At 40.7% G+C, this 15,943-nt stretch overlaps 1 protein-coding gene across 1 annotated transcript; it reads right to left on the bottom strand.

The window, feature by feature from the left end:
* Positions 1-475: 475 nt before the first annotated feature.
* On the bottom strand, positions 476-15,737 carry TSPAN8 (tetraspanin 8). Its single transcript, XM_010561779.1, has 8 exons — positions 15,678-15,737; positions 10,772-10,847; positions 7,990-8,105; positions 7,276-7,350; positions 7,083-7,190; positions 5,254-5,403; positions 3,095-3,178; positions 476-529 (listed from the first exon to the last, which is right to left on the bottom strand). The coding sequence occupies exons 1-8, from the start codon at positions 15,735-15,737 to the stop codon at positions 476-478; spliced, it is 723 nt and encodes a 240-aa protein (XP_010560081.1).
* Positions 15,738-15,943: the final 206 nt, after the last annotated feature.

The following is a 15,943-nucleotide window of genomic DNA, read 5'->3' on the forward strand; positions in this document are numbered from 1 at the left end:
ACCCTGACCATATATACCATATCGGGTGTCAAACTGACCTGCGACACTCGTAATGAAAACACCCTGCCCCACAAGCCAAGCTGCCTTCCCCGGACCCGTCAGCCACGGCAAGATGGTTTGCAGCTGTTTAGGGTGACTGCTCCGGGTGGTGTAACACCCGTGTGGACACACCGTGTGGTGAACTCGGAATCTCAACATGACTTAAATGCTGTCTTCAGAGAAAATAAACTCCTCGGAAACATAAACAAAGACATTTATTACAAATAAAAATTCACATTCACATCATTAAATCTTATGAAGTATGAGGAGGTCATTTTGCAAATTGTGAAGCATCCGAGTGCACAAGGGCTGCCGTTTTCATCAGAACAGCTGCCTGAGACATGCATATATATATCTGAGTGTGCCAGGCCAAATATCCTTCTATCTGCAAAGGTTTTGATTTGGCTGGTGACATCGTTCTGACACTTTTACAGTTTCATTTTCTCTGGATCTGGCAGTAGAGGCTCATAGAAAACCCCAAACCGAGAATCTGGAAAACAAAGACATTTCTGGTATTACTTGGCAGTTCTGGAAATCCCAGGATACAACCGATACACAGTGGGAACATTTTGTTTGCAAATGTCTTGGATTTACATGCAGGCTAAATCTGCTATGCAGAAGATCTTTCCCAATGTAATTCTTAAAGAACATGACTCTAGAATACAGCCATTTTAATGAAATCAGTATGTACCACAGGTAAGACTGCAGACATGACAGAAAACTTTCATTTGTTTAAAAGATGGATAGCCTCTGTTGGATGGGGGACCCTGTAACTCTGGGGGTTTAAAATGCAGTTGTTAGCTGCAATGGAGCAGCAAATACTGAGAAGTTCAAGAAATTCAGACAAAAATTCAATCTTTTATTTTCTAAGAAAATTGGAGGAACTTCCTTGATTTCATTGCATATTCTAAGGGTTGTTTCCCTTTGAAATCTCTTTTCTTTTCTACTGTCACTCTTTTTTATGTAAATATATGTGTAAAGGCATACGTGTATATGTATACAGGCATACATCTATACACACTGTTTTGAGTGGCAAATGATCATGCAACAAATATTTTATATTCATTGATAATAGATTTGGGATAGAAAGACTGAGTCGACTAAAGAAGCTGTTGCTTGAAATATAAAATTCAGTAAGGTCACCTTCTGTAGTGGGAATTACTGGGTGAAATTCCACAGCTTGTGACAGACAGCTGGCGAGATCAGAAAGCTTCCTTCTGGATTTAAAATTAAGCAGTCTGTGAAGGTGTTTCACAAAAGTGGAAGGTATCCACTTGACAGTTATGAAGCCATGAACACCAGGATGCTTCATTTATTTAAGGAAGAGACAGCAGAGAACATAGGAACACAGGGGTACAGTCGAGGGGATGGACTCACAGCTGGAATAAGCTGACAGAGCTTCCCTGACATACCATGCTCTCATTTTCACTTGTGCCCAAGTGAACGTGGGCCCTTCTTCTCAGTATCATTTCCACTAATAGGGTGAGCTGAAACCATTAACAGCCCACAAGTGGCCTAATGGAGCAGGCAAAGGGGGGAACACTACAGAGGAGCACTTTTCCTTGTCCACTGCTTTTTATCTGGGGTTTTCCAGAGCACAGACATGGTTAAGCCTTTGATTTGCAATTACTTGAGAATTCATAATACGTTAGTATCTTTGGAAAGGCTAAATGTTTATCAAGTGTAAATTGCCAGCTGACAATTTGTACCAGCTGAGGCTCATATTGTTTATTCATGTTGTTTTCGAATCCTTTTATGATTGGGAGAGGCAGCCGCCACAGAAAATGCCAACTGGAGAACAGGGAAGAACGATGGCCCATGAACTAAAGGCTACAACTCATGTAACTGCAGTAACTAGAGCAAAGTGACTTGTAACTTACCTTCAGGATATAGATGCAATTTTATACTTCTGTTACATTTTTAAAGGCCTTTTAATATTGGTGTATTTCACCTATTTTTTCCCTCAAAGTCTACATATAGGCGAGAGACCTGACCCTCCACATATAGCACCTTAAATAACATGAAGCCTGTGCCAAATAAGAAGTTACTGGCCTGTCCTCTCCCAGTGCTGCAGCTGCGTAACTCTTCCCCGCTTACTATTATTTTCCTGGAAATGTATTTTTGAGTTGGGGCTTTTGCCCACTCTTCTACCACGAGGAGCAATCCTCTGCCAATGATGTTAAGAAGTTTTCACTTGGAATAACAGACTGAACTCTGCACAGCAATCTTCATCATTTCTGCTTTTCCCTCAAACATCCACTGGCAGGGGGTGGGGGAGGAGAGAAACCACAGAGGAATAGTGAAAAGAAAGAAAATGACCGAAGAAAGCAACATGATGAAATCCCCTGTTTCTTTGTCATTTTCTCCTAATCAAAACCTATCATTCGTCAAGTAGCTGACTGGGTAGCCTCACTGTTTTTCCTCCTCTCTTCGGGAAAATTTTGCATGTTATTCTTCAGTGTATGATGAAGCAATTAAAATAAAGAGCTCACATACTCTGCTTTTTTTACACACAGGAATATATGGAGCAGCACAGGTGTGCACTCAGGCACATTCACGCACCATCTTGACAGCTAAATTGTGCCTCAGAATAATAATTTTGTACCATAATTTCTCCGCGATAAGAATATGCAGTTTAGGGGCTAAGTTTTCTTATGAGATTACTCTTTCCTCAAGCAAAGAAGGGAAAGAGGAGGAAAAGACTGGCTTTTCTGCCTCCTGCCTTCCTGGGGCTGGGTATCCGCACGCCCCCCTGTCCACGGGGCTCACTGTCAAGGCACAGCCTGGCCCCAGGACTGTCAAATCTTTGCAGAAAAAGTCCCATGTGATACACTTATACAGGCAGCAGGGTGGTCTGATCCCACCTCAAGTTCACAGCTCGGCAGCCGCATACTGTTTATATGAAATAACAGTAAGATTATAGCTAAGGTGAGAGGTGGTTTTCCCTTGTCTATTAATTGAGCAAGCCAGGTGTTCTAATCCCATTCCCAGTGTATTTCTAAGTAGAACACATTGCTTGTCAGCTACTAAATATTTTAATGGTGTATACTGGTACCTCAATAACGGCCAGTCCAAAGGCGATACCCATAATTATGAGCAGATGGTCTTTAAGGTATTTGACAATCACCTCTCCACAAGGCTGAAAAATAATAAAAAAAATGATTAATTATATGTAAGCATTATTATCCTAAGGTTATTAGGAATGCATCCTCTAAAATAACTTCTCTCGCTCTTTCTCTTTCTCTCTGTGTTAAAGAAAGACTGTTTGAATTTACTCTGGCTTGTTGCTAACAAACACAATGAACACAGCTATACATACCTTGTGCTCTGAGAAAGATATCTAGTCTTTGCCTTCCCAAATACGAAGATGAATTTAGTAGCTGACCATAAAAGGGTACAATTTTAAACAAAGATATATGGCTGTAATGCCTTATGTTTGTATGATTTTCAGTTGACAAGAAAAGAAGCTTTTATTCTTATTCAAAAGAAGCTTATTCACTTGATAATCATTTGCTGCTAGGAAAGAACCAATGGAGCAATGACCAGATCTGAAAGAGAACTTCAGTTTCCCGCTAACCTGATCTTGGATTTGAAACTTCAAAGCTTATTATTAGAATTGGGCTCAACTAAAAATATTTGCATATAAAACCTAGCTTAAAAATTAATTTTGACAAATGTTTGGTGGTCTTGGGCTGGGGCTGGGAGGAAGAGAGTGATCATATCTGAAGTTCGATGCAGAGCTACTCTCCTTTTTAATAAATGCATACATCTGTTCTTATAATGACTACATCTTCTCCAGGCATTGACAATACTCCTTTTGCAAACTGTAGGCAAAGCCAAGTACGGCTTAAATCCATCAAAACTACAGACTGTTCCAACAGTACAACTGCCTTCCCCCCAAATATAGTTATATGCTTTCACCATATTTCCTCCCTCACAATAAACACATGGGTCTTCTCCTTCTAGTCCTTCTAAAAAAACTCTCATTTAGGCTGACTCAGAACTGCACTGAATTTCAAATCTTTTTGCCTGGATCACAAGAGTTGAATGTCTTTACTAGCATCTAACACCACCATGAAATCCGTGTGTTCATGTGAGCGATATCTTGCACCTGCAGTAATTTCACTGATGGCTTCTCATGTGTCCTTTGAGGGTTTGCCTGAGGCCAAAAAGACATTAAAATGTAGCCAAAACAGCCTCTTTGTATACGTCTTATTTCCAGATTGGGTTCTGGCATCCTCTACTTAACCAGACTGTTCCCTTGCTTTAAAACAGTATTTGCTTCTGTGGGACTACACAGGGAGGAAATTAGTGTTCGGGCAGGACCTGGCTAAGGAGCTGTGCATTTAGAAAAGTATACAAGCAGAATGGACATTTGCTAAAATCTGCTTTGTGCTAGGTGCAGATTGGCAAACTTTGTACCAACAGCATTCTAAAAATGAAGCTGTTTTGTGCTAGTATGCATGGAGTCCAAATTTCCATATAAGGAGACAGACAAATCTTGAAATTAATTAATTGAGATCTCTGCTGCCCACCTACCAATTTCTGAGTATGCTTTCTTATTGCCTGTCCCCAGACATTTTTGCCTTATTATTATATTAACTGCCACAAGCTTTTCAAAAGGCTGTAGTTGTAGGAAATTACACTTCGAGTATGCTGCCATGAAGCCTACAATATGTAAGGTTTCCTTCCAGCAGATCCTGCAAAATGAGTGTGGGGTTTTTTATTAAAGGACTATAAAACCCCAAAGGTCTTGCATTTAATGTGTTTGGTTTTCAATATCCCTTAGCCATTTGAAAGCCTCTGAGTCAACGTGTCTACCACCAAAATGAGCCTGGATGGGAACATAACCTTCTGAGGGAGGAGTGAGAGCCAAAGGGTAGCTGACGTGCTGCCCTGACCCCGAGGCATACCCTGACCCCAAAGCCATAATAGTTTTCACCCATAGTAACCATGCAGACTGCCGAGGTCCTAAGGGTACTACACTGCACAGCTAAAATAGAGGCATCCCAGGAAGAGGCAGCAGCAGCGTATTTCATGTATGCACAGTAATTTCATCCCAGATTGCACAGGGGCAATACTGGCTAATGAAGTGAAGGCAAAACTTTGCCTTTTTGGAAAGATACAGAACTTCTGACTGTGCCAGTCACCAAAGACAACCGTGGGTTAAAACCTCTTTTTGGAAAGACGGGTGGAACATTGTGTTTTTCTTACCGTTTTATAAACGTATCTGCCTTGAAAGCTGGTGCAGAGGTCTTTTGGTCGGTCCTTTAGTTCACATGCACAGACTTTAATGCCACCAAAAGCAGTATTAAAATTTTTTCCCCAGTCTGCAGGTCCATTCAGCAAACCACAGCACTCATTCTGCAAGAAAGGAAGAAATGGGGACATGAGGAAAAAAGTGGTGATTTGCACTTCGAGGGGAGTAAGCAAGGGAGCTGAGAGAAACAATGGAGGAGAAATTTCCGTTCATCTTTTCCCATGTGGAAGTTGTCGCAAATTTGTATGTCTCAAACAACCTTTACATTTCCATACCAGTTATAAGAATTTAAGCGCACAATTTAAAAAAAAAAAAAAAGGAAAAAAGACCAGATTTTCAGTATACAGGACTCAAAAAACATTAATATACTATAAAAGTGCTAATTGTCGGTGCCAGAATGGAACTGCAACATGGAGCAATGCTGGGTATAGTATTTTTTGAAAATCAAGTCTTCTTCCTGCAAGTTATACTTGCAGAAGGTAAGTAAAAGCTCCAGTAACATCCACATTTCACATCTTGAAAAGCCAGGCTGAAAACGTAAAATTCAGGCATGTAAAACTCTGAAATATAGAAAAATAACCACCTTGAATGATGGTTAGCCCTTTAAATTAGAAATGGACTGAGGAGGCCAGGGCTCCATTTGGGGTTTGTGAAACCTAAACCAGGTGCAGTTTCACTTCATGTTCCACTTTATTCAAGCCACTAAAGCTCAGGGGTGCAGACTTGGGTTTGAGGTCCTCCCTGTTTTAAAAAGCAGCTGGAAATGTTCACATAATTTTGTATAAAAGCAAAGGCCGTGGGACATAATAAAGCAATGCTGGTCTATTTAAAAATTAATACAGTAATTATGGGATTTTTCATTTTGCTCACCCCTCAATCATCTCTCCAGGGAGCTGCTTATTATATCAGAAGAAATAAGCTGGCTCAGAAGCAGAGGACAGGGCTGGAGGTAGAATGGGGAAGGAGAAGTGGAAGTATATATATAAGCCACCCAAATATAGTTCCTTGCTTCCTTTTCTTTCACGCCAGCAGCCCTTAAAAATATAGGAATTCTTTAAGCCTACCCATCAAAGTCATCACGTGTTAGGGCCTAAAAAAAACCCAAACCAGCAGGCACCCACAGGTACTAGTGGGAGGGGCAGGGGTCTACAGCATCAATGATATCAGTGAGATTCAAGGGCACTCTCTGGGTGATACCCAGGAGCAAGCTGGCACCAAGCGTCCACCTTCGGGGGTCCTGCAGGTGGGAGAAGCCAGGACAGGTATAAGCACAGTCAAAACAAACCTCCCTTTTATCATATTTTCTTCCCCCTTCTTACATAGTAAAGTATGGCATTTAATGTCGCCATAGGAATAGGCTATTGCAAATGAAATACACTCCTGAAGTGCCTAATCTTGCCTTAGGAGTACTGGAGAGTTCTTAGCTGGGACAGAGTGAAGGGGCAATGTCCCTTCGGAAGGGAAAGCTGTAACAAAGGAGCAGGCAGCCTTCTCATGAAAGAGCTTAGCTAACTGTCAGTCTCACTTGCGTGTTCTGTGTCCTTGCTCCATTGCTCTTATGAACACTATTGCACAAAGAAATGACCGCAAAAAGACCAGGTCATATCGAGAGAGCAGAAGCCCCTTGTTTAGTGGTTTAATCTGCATTTAAGTCAGACACTTCCCCATCCCCGTGGAATAAAATTCAAATCTATGACAGAGTAAGCCATAAAATGAAGCACAGACAAATGCTAGAGATGGAACAGACAACAACAACCCCTATCCTTTGTTACATTTTAATTACCATTCTCTCAAACTTCTGGAAATTCTCTTGAAACACTTTAGATTCTTCTGTAGAGCTTTGCAATGTATTCACACTTGCCAGGAGAGTCTTGTTAAGGGATGCTTCAATCTGCAAGTCCAAATATTTTATTAGTTTTCAAGGTAGAAACAAAACTCTCGGAAGACATCAATGAAAATGCAGAATAATACTGTACCTGAGATCTGTACACTGCTCCTAAAATACCTCCTGTGACTTGAAGGATCAGGATCAGAAGCAGTCCGATAAAAAACTAGGAAGAAAACAGAAGAGGGAGAAAACTATAGTACTTTTGACCAAGACAATATGATTTCTTCTAAGTGAATGTCAAGCTTTCATGTGCTTGAAAAACCATGTAGGTAGAATGAACTGAAGTTCCAGTCAGAGCCGCTCCAGTTATTCCTTCTCCGGCGATGAGAAAAGGGGGTGCTCGAGACAGAGTGTGCTCAGCTGGTGAACAAAACAAGGTGCATACCGGAGTAGTGCCACGATGGGCAACGTGTAGGTGAGAGGTGTTGGGCAGGAGGACAGGGAGGACATTCTAGGAGGACCAGCAAAGGGAGCAACTGGGAATTTATGAAATTAAATGGGATAGGTAGGGAGGGAGGACTGGTGGAGGGAACTTTGGTGATGGTTGGATGGAAAAAAAGCTCGTGACGTGCTCGGGGCTCTGTGGACCCTGTCTCTCTGTTGATGAGACCACCCATCATTTTTTCTGCACTAGAATTCATAAGGGGCTCAAGCACAAGGTAAGCAATGAAAACACATGATCATAATCAAGCATCTGGTTAAAAAAACAGAACCCATCTGCATTTGATGCTACTTGCAAGGACCTTATCCATCAAACGTAGCTGTGGCCTGTTAGAGGTAGCCAAATATTTTTCTTTCCTACCAACAGCAGCATGCACCGGCTCTCCTTTATGGCACCACAGCACCCCAGAAACCCGAGGACCATAATGATGGAGCCCACGGCTATCAGCAGATCGACCCCTGCAAACAGGCTGCTGTCTATATCCAACTCCTGAAAAGAGAGGGGAAAAAAATCTTTCAGCTACAAGAAGCTCCTCCTAAGAACATCTATATCCCCTCAAACAAGAGAATTACTTCATAACTCAAAAATATACTGATTAGCAACCATGGAGAAATTCTGACCCATAAATAAACAAACCTCTAATGCCCCCTTCTTAAACATTTTGTTGGGGAGCTCAGTGGAACCTGGCTTTTCACAGTCTTTGTCTCTGCACAAGATGAAAGTCAATTTTACGGAGTAAATAAAGATCTCTTGTCTTTAAAGTGCCTTTCAGTTAGTTTTCAGTCGATGAATCTTTGCTTTTTACTGGAAGTAGCAAAATTGATTATCTCAAAATGTCTCCTACATTAACCAAATGTTAAAGAAACAAAACCTCTGTTTGTCATTAGAAGGCCAGGAACATACTCTGTGGCTGTTCCTGAGAGAACACTTCTCAGAGCAATGCTGGATATACTAAAGAAATAGTTAGACATATTTTCCAAAGCAGCTTGCTTTTTTTTAGGCATGATCTCTAATATTGCCCTCAGAGATGAGGACTGTATTTTGATGTGTGGGACATTCAACTAAACAATTCATATACCTCAATATTATTAAATATAAAATTATTCAGTTCCCACAGGACTGACTAAGGCCAAAGGCCAAAATAGAGAAAAATGTTCAAAGAATATTTTCCAGTGTGGCTGGTGCCAAGATTAGCAAAAATGTCTGGAAGTTGTCACATTTATCTTCTGATGGAAATTGCAAAGGTATATAGACAAGTATAATTTGAAGAATGTGTTGTTCTTTCCCCTTCCAAGTTGGACTGAACCTCCTGTTATTTATTCTTAGAAAGCTCTATTCATCTACAGCCAAATCCTTACAGTCTGTTCAATTATTACTCAGGCAAAATATACATTGGTTTTGAATGGGAACTTTGCCTGCCTAGAGGCAAAAATGTGAGAAAATGCTTTCAGTTTTGGTCCCTACTCTTAATTCACAGTTTTGGGGGAGTACTCAGTGTCACTTCAGGAAACCAATTTGGGACACACTTTTCTGAATAGGAAATCTTGCAAAAAATAAGAAAGGATAATAGTGGTTATGATTTTCCAAGCTCCGTTGTACCACCTGAGCCATCACACAGCAGATGCTCAACTAGCAAGTATGGCAATTTTAGCTTCTTGTAAAATGTTGGTTGAGGAGTGAAAGTTGTCATTCTTTCTCTTCCACAGCAGAGAACGGCAGAGCTCTCCACCATGATGTAATTTACCCCATGGCACAACGTCGTCATGAACTGAGTTCTGTTGCATCCATCCTCTGCCAGACATGAGACATCTGGGACTGGCTACAGGCAACAGTGTCATCAGCCAAATGGCAGGAAAGCTATCATCTTTTCTCCACCAACTTTTCATTCCCAGGTGGGAAATACTGACTTAAAAATTATTGTTATTGATGGACAGACTTCAGCAGAGCAGCAGAGGAGTGATCTGAAGCTTTGCAACTTAATCTATACCAAAGGCTCAGTCTGAAAGCTGAAAAAACTACTTCTGTGTCATACCTGGCCATTTTTTCACTTCCATCGCCAGAAAGCCTTTTTGGAAATAGAAGTATGCGAATTAAATTTTCAAATTCATTTACATTTCCGTGACCCAAACTCACAAGAAGAAATACACTGCTTAAACCTTAGAGTCAGATTGTTCTTCCTGTTAGTATAACAAAGCACCAACATACAAAGATTGCACGGTGCCTTTCAGAGAAGCATCTACAAGCTGTGAAATCAGCTTCACTCAAGGGTGACTGAAAGCATGCTGCGAGTCAGAGACCAGTGCCACTGGGAGCATGCTTGGCAAAAGGTTGGCACGGCCCACGGGGCCAAAGGGCCTTTGCACCAACAGGTCCAGCCTCTGCTGCATGTCTGCAAGACCAAGGGTTCCTCAACATTCTATTCCCCCTAGCTTTGCAGGAACAGAAAGGTATAAAGTCTGAAATAATTTAATAACCCAAATAAAATCCGGGAAGGGAACTCAAGGACTTTCTTCCCCGCTCCAGGAGGGCTGTTAGGACATTTTAATCCTAAAAGTAAAGATTTTGGGGTCTCTAAAACTCTTTCTATATAAATATGAGGGGAAAAGGATAAGGTGTTTTTAAGGAGCCACTGAAAATAGAAAGGAAAAAATCCCTGCTCCCTTTCAAAGTGGCAGTTACTGGGGAAATAAAAATTGTGTTATTGCAGATAGTGAGAAAGGTAAAAATATTCCCTACAAACATATGGAATTAACTGTAGGAATATATATGACTATACTATTCTAATAGGGAAAGACATCGAAAAGTCTAGGAGCCACATGGCCCCTCATTATTCTAACACTGAAATCAATAACAAAAGCATCATTCGTTTTCATTAGAGGAGAGAGAGAGACATGTTGCCCAACGGAAATCACTGTGCATCTGCAAGAACCTACATTAATAACACTAGAAGACACTTCTTGTAGTCACATGTCTGTGCTTACGTCAATCATTTTATCTGACTACCTGCACCATCTTGTTTAATCTTAAACATCATAAAATGCATTAATCTTTACCAACAAAAACATAACAAATTTGTGGAAATGAAAATGGGAGATGAAAGTATATGCAGTAGCTTCCACATTTTACATGGTTCTGGTATGACTGCATACATTTACCTGCTGAACATCTTTGCTAACACGTATCCACACAGAGACTCCCAATATAACGGAGCCACACACCTGCAGGAGAAAATAAAGAACATTTAGGAAGATCAGAAATTTTAGATTAACGTTCAGCATCCAAATTGCACCAGATGCTGGCCAAAATTCTGAAATCATTTGTTTGGCAAAGTGAAAGAAACATGAATTGCTGGAGCATAGAATATTGATTCATATCCAGGAAACTTCATAAGGGTAGTTAAATCTTCAGTTATGCACCAGATCCCTGATGTTTCTACCTCAGAGGACTCTGCATTTCCTTGATGATTTATACATGTGGTTGGGAAGCACACAGAAATTCTGTCAGATGAGGGAGGAATATAAATTGCTATTGTATGTATATAACATGGCTGTAAAGCACATTGTTTCTTGTATAATGGAAACACATGAGATTTGATAAGGGATGTTTGTATAAATGTTGTTTCTAGAAATATTCAGGACACACATCCAGAGACATATTCTTTATGGTAAAACTCTCAGGAAAAGTTCTAAATAAAGTCTTTCTGCTGTTTCTATTGCAACAGTATCTGGCCATCTCCAATCTTTAGAATATTGCTTCTATAAAATGCCTATAGTTATTCTTTCCATTACATTTTTACAGGAAACAATCATACTCAGCCATGTACATGTGAAAGTTAGACTGGGGTGACTTGCTTTAAGGTGTTGAAGTCAGGGCAGATGAATCTCAGGTCCAGACACATTCCTTAATCACTAGTTGGGCTCCTGTTTCGTTGATCGTTGAGGTACCATTCCACCATGCATCAGTCACTCTATTCCTAACCTTGTCCGTGATGATTCTTACACAGAATTTCTCTTTATTAAGTGTTGGAGACAGGTAATTAAGAGACTAATCAGGTGTAAGGATTGAGGACTGAGACGACTGGTAGGAAAGAGTGATCACTGAGGGCCAGAGACTAGTCAGATTTAGAATTGTCTTCCTGTATGTCATTAATACTGAAGTCATAAATGGCCCTGAAATGTTGTTATGAGCTTCCCATGAAGACTGGGACTATTCCTAACTGTTTAAAATTAAGAGAGATATTTTTTATATGTTTTAGATAATTTTTCTTAAAAAATACTTTCCCTGCAAAAGGTTTCATATAATATTCAGCATCAAAGACCATAACGACTTTAGCAGATTATTTAATATGGAACAGAGCCAGCACTCGGACATGAGTACCACACATTTTCCTGCTCTAAGTAAAGTTCCTATAAGTACATTTGAAACATGAAAAGGAAAGTTGTACAATTGATGACAGCTATATCATGTTATCAAATTTAACTAGAACTCCCCACTGAAACCTTCTGAATCCCACCGAATCTGTCTAGAAACTGCTGGTATCATATGACTCTATATTTGGGTCTTGTTCAGCAGCACTATGTGAGCCATGTGGCTATGCACCAGACAACATGGGCTTGCTAATGTGAAAATTTCCACTGAAGTAACTATTGCTACAAATCCAAACAGAATTTGGCCCACTGCCTTATTTGTTACATAGGACCTCCCACAAAAATACAGCACAGTAGTAGAAGTAAATAAAGCTGAATGTACAGGAGCTTACCACTCAGATGGGAATGCTACAATATTTATTTCCTCCACTCAAAAAAGAAACATCATTTATAAATCAAAATTTTTAGTAAAGTGTATATGTTTTAATTGTAAAAATAGAGTTGGTTTAGGCTGATAAGAAATGCTCTGTTTCAGTAAAATCTTAATGTTTTGTTTCTGTTTATGCTCGTAATATACAAAATGTACAAGAACATGCAAAGAAAGTTTTGAAATAACAAATCAAAATGGTCTGTTCCCAAAGAGTCAAAGTCAAACATTTCAAGTTTGCTGGAAGACTCAATCCTAATTATTAAGTTTCCTTGAAATAAAGCTTTGATGAAAGAAACTTTCATTTCAGAAAATTTTCAGTTTTAATGAACCAGTATTTTCCAATGGAATAAAAAGAGCTTTGAAAAGATCCTCACCCATTTTCCCCAAACTGGGTGGCTATCATAGTTTTGCCTCAACCCTTGACCAAGAAGCACTGACGTCATCACAGTCTCATAAACTGACCAGGAACAGGACTGTTGTCCCTCAAATTCAATTGGTTCTTCTCTTCTCAAGCCCTTCAGTCTTGGTGTGATGAAGAAATACATCCTAGTTAAATTAGTATCACCTCAGATGAGCCTGCCCTGACTCTGGACCAGCAGTACATCAAGACTCTGCACTTCCCAGACATGGGAAAACCAATCCTATGGGGAATTCCCTCCACTGGCACACACTTTTTAAGCAACCAGTTTAAGGGTATGAGGAGGAGCATTCTACAAGTTTGCTCCTGTTCAGGAAAACATTTGACTGGAATACTTCCTTGAGATGCCTGAAATTAGGAGTGCTAGGAAGGTCCTACAGACAATGCGGTCTATGGCTCAGCATACCTGCTAAGTTTGCCTTGCTACTTTCAGGGATCGAGATGTTCAGAGGTAAGGTATGGGGAAGTGGCCACTTTGGTTGTAGATGGGACTGCAAGTCCGGTATCAACAACCGATCAAAGATTGCTCTGTCACTCATCAGGTTGCCTCAAACTAGGATCAGACATCAATATTTAGCAGAAAAAAAATGGTAGTTCTACTATTTTGCATGATGTGGAGTAGCAGAAGCTGACAGAATGAGGGCAGCAGCTGAGACTGGATATCCTGCAAGCTCTGAAGAAGGGAAAGAGGAAAAATCTGACCTATGTGTCAGGTTTAATGCACAAAACTGACTTAACTTAAGGACTATTAAAAGCTCCATATATGCACCCAGCTCCAAAGCACAGCTCTTCAACAGCCTATGCTCAGCTTTCTTTCACCAGGAGGCAACACTGCAGGGACACGCTGGAGCCCAGCATGAGGCTCACAGGGCTGTAGATTCCCAGAGGGCACATGACATGTACTGCAGCCAGAGCCACTTTGCAGAGCTAGCTTAGACTATTCCAGGGCTTGCTTACTTAGTGCTATGCTGTAAGAGCTGCTTAGAAAAAGGCATCAGAAGGCTGGAAAGTCCACTCCCACGTCCGCTAAGAAGGGACACTCCCAGAGAGACTGCAAAGGGCTTAAAATGAAAGGATGGCAAGTAAATATGCAGCCGTTGCTCTTACCTAATCAAGGTTAAAGTCACCTTCATTTCCCACTATCAGTTTAATTTTCCACTTTCCAATTGCCTTGTGCACCAGGGAGAGCAGCTGTGGGACCAGTGGCTGTAAAGACGTCACTGTTCCCTGTACTTTGCTGCAGCAATTTAATGATTTCCAGGACTTAGACACAGGAATGTGAATCAAAGAATTCAGCTTCATTGTACTCTGTCGGTCCTTATTCCTGTTTGCATCACGTCTGTTCTTCTCTATCTTGGTAGTGCTAAACACCTTCCTTTAAAATAAGTAACTATAGCTGCATTCCTGTCCTCCTCTGTCCCATTCAGGCAGTCACATGCACAGCAAATGCTCTCAGCATATTCTTCCCCAGAATAGAGTACAGATTTTCCTACCTTTGGCGTAAAGATAGGTTTGGGAAGTTTGTTCCATGCCTGATTGCTTCCTGAGCTTTCAAGACTCTCCCAGGATCGCATCCTGTGTTTTTTCCTAGGAAACCCATGCCGTCACTGGAGGCTTAGGCACGGGGCATTATTCACATGTTTGTTCCAGAAGTAGTTTGGAGCTTTTCTAATGCTAGGCTGAGACATTTGCCTATGTTTTAGCTTACAGTAAATACAGATGAATGTGAACAGGAAAAACTTCCTGAGGGGCAGGAATTTCGAGTCAAAAACTTATGGACTCTTTTAAGTACCGTTGCAGAAAAACTTCAACACAGATGTCAGATATCTTCAATCTGCCTTGATGGAGGTGGAGGAAGAAGAGGGGGGAGGCAGTCCAAACCATCTCTGGCCTGTTAGGAATTTCTTTGTGAGGTTCAGAAGCGATCAAAGAATTTTGCTAATTCTTGTCATTTTGGCTAGCCACAAATTTTCCAAGGCTACTGTTTGTGGTCCCTTTTGAATGGTATCACCTTTTCACTTGAAAAAAATCCCTTGAGGCAAAGCCCATATTGTGGCTAGTAGTTCCGCTTCTGGTTTCAGTGAACCTCTGGTGAACCTGACAAATCTCTGTCGGGAAAGCTGACAGTGAGGTTGAACCATGCGAGAAATGTTCTTTAACTCAAACCTTTCCAGAGCTTCCAGGACCTGAAATTCTTGCAAACCAGCTGAGGTATGATAAATGGACAAATATGGTTCAAACGACACCCAGAAACCTCCCTGCCATCCTGTGCTGTATCTGCCTTGGTACAGCTATTGGCAGTACTGCCAGCCCATACCATCTTACAAACATTTACTGTCTACCATCAGAAACTAATTATGACACTGAACATAAAGCAAAGAACCACAAAGAAGGATATGAAAACCATTTAACAATTAGGAGGCTAAAAATACAAGTGAATTTTCTGTATCTCCTGTTGCAACTACATTTTCAGGATTATGCCATTTGGAGGCAAGCAGCAGACAATAAAAGCAAGAGAACAATGCATTGTAAGTGGAGAGCCTGTTATCTTCTGACTGAAGCGAGTGATGTCCCTTGACATGAGGGGCACGATATAGGCAGGGAGACAGACTCATGGCTGGTCCACTTTTGAATGTGGAAGGAAAGCTATTCTGAAGGAAAAAGACAAAGGGAAGGGCAAAAGTTAAACATATTCTCCCCTCCCTGATTTAGAACTGTACTCTGGTTCCACTTATACTCTATTTTCTTTACAATTCCTTCAACTACAGCATTCAGATAATGTTGAACACATTTCATGCATCACTAATAACAATTTAAACACCAACTTACTTACCCAAAATAAGAAGTTGAAGACGAACATGGAGTACTTCATGCAGCTGCTTACACCCGCCATTTTCAACAAGCTGAGACAAAAACGAGCACTGCAGAAGAAGCTTCCTAAGAGTTTGACCTCAATAAAAAACTTGTTCCTGCGTCTTCAGAAAACCTCTCAAATCACGTCAAATACGCCGTGCTCTGCTACTGAAAGCAAAAATTGTGACCAAGGCATCAACAATTATTTAAATAGTTCCTGTACAAAGGGTAAATATTAACCAGAGC

This window comes from Haliaeetus leucocephalus, unplaced genomic scaffold (genome assembly GCF_000737465.1).
Source record: "Haliaeetus leucocephalus isolate CR32 unplaced genomic scaffold, Haliaeetus_leucocephalus-4.0 Scaffold151, whole genome shotgun sequence".
NCBI lineage: Eukaryota > Metazoa > Chordata > Aves > Accipitriformes > Accipitridae > Haliaeetus > Haliaeetus leucocephalus.

Coding starts and splice junctions, on each gene's coding strand:
- TSPAN8 (XM_010561779.1), bottom strand. CDS start 15,737: ATGGCGGGTGTAAGCAGCTGCATGAAGTACTCCATGTTCGTCTTCAAC. Junction 10,848..15,677: donor TCTTCAACTTCTTATTTTGG/GTAAGTAAGTTG, acceptor TTTCTCCTGCAG/GTGTGTGGCTCCGTTATATT. Junction 530..3,094: donor TTGGACTGGCCGTTATTGAG/GTACCAGTATAC, acceptor TTTGTTTTCCAG/ATTCTCGGTTTGGGGTTTTC.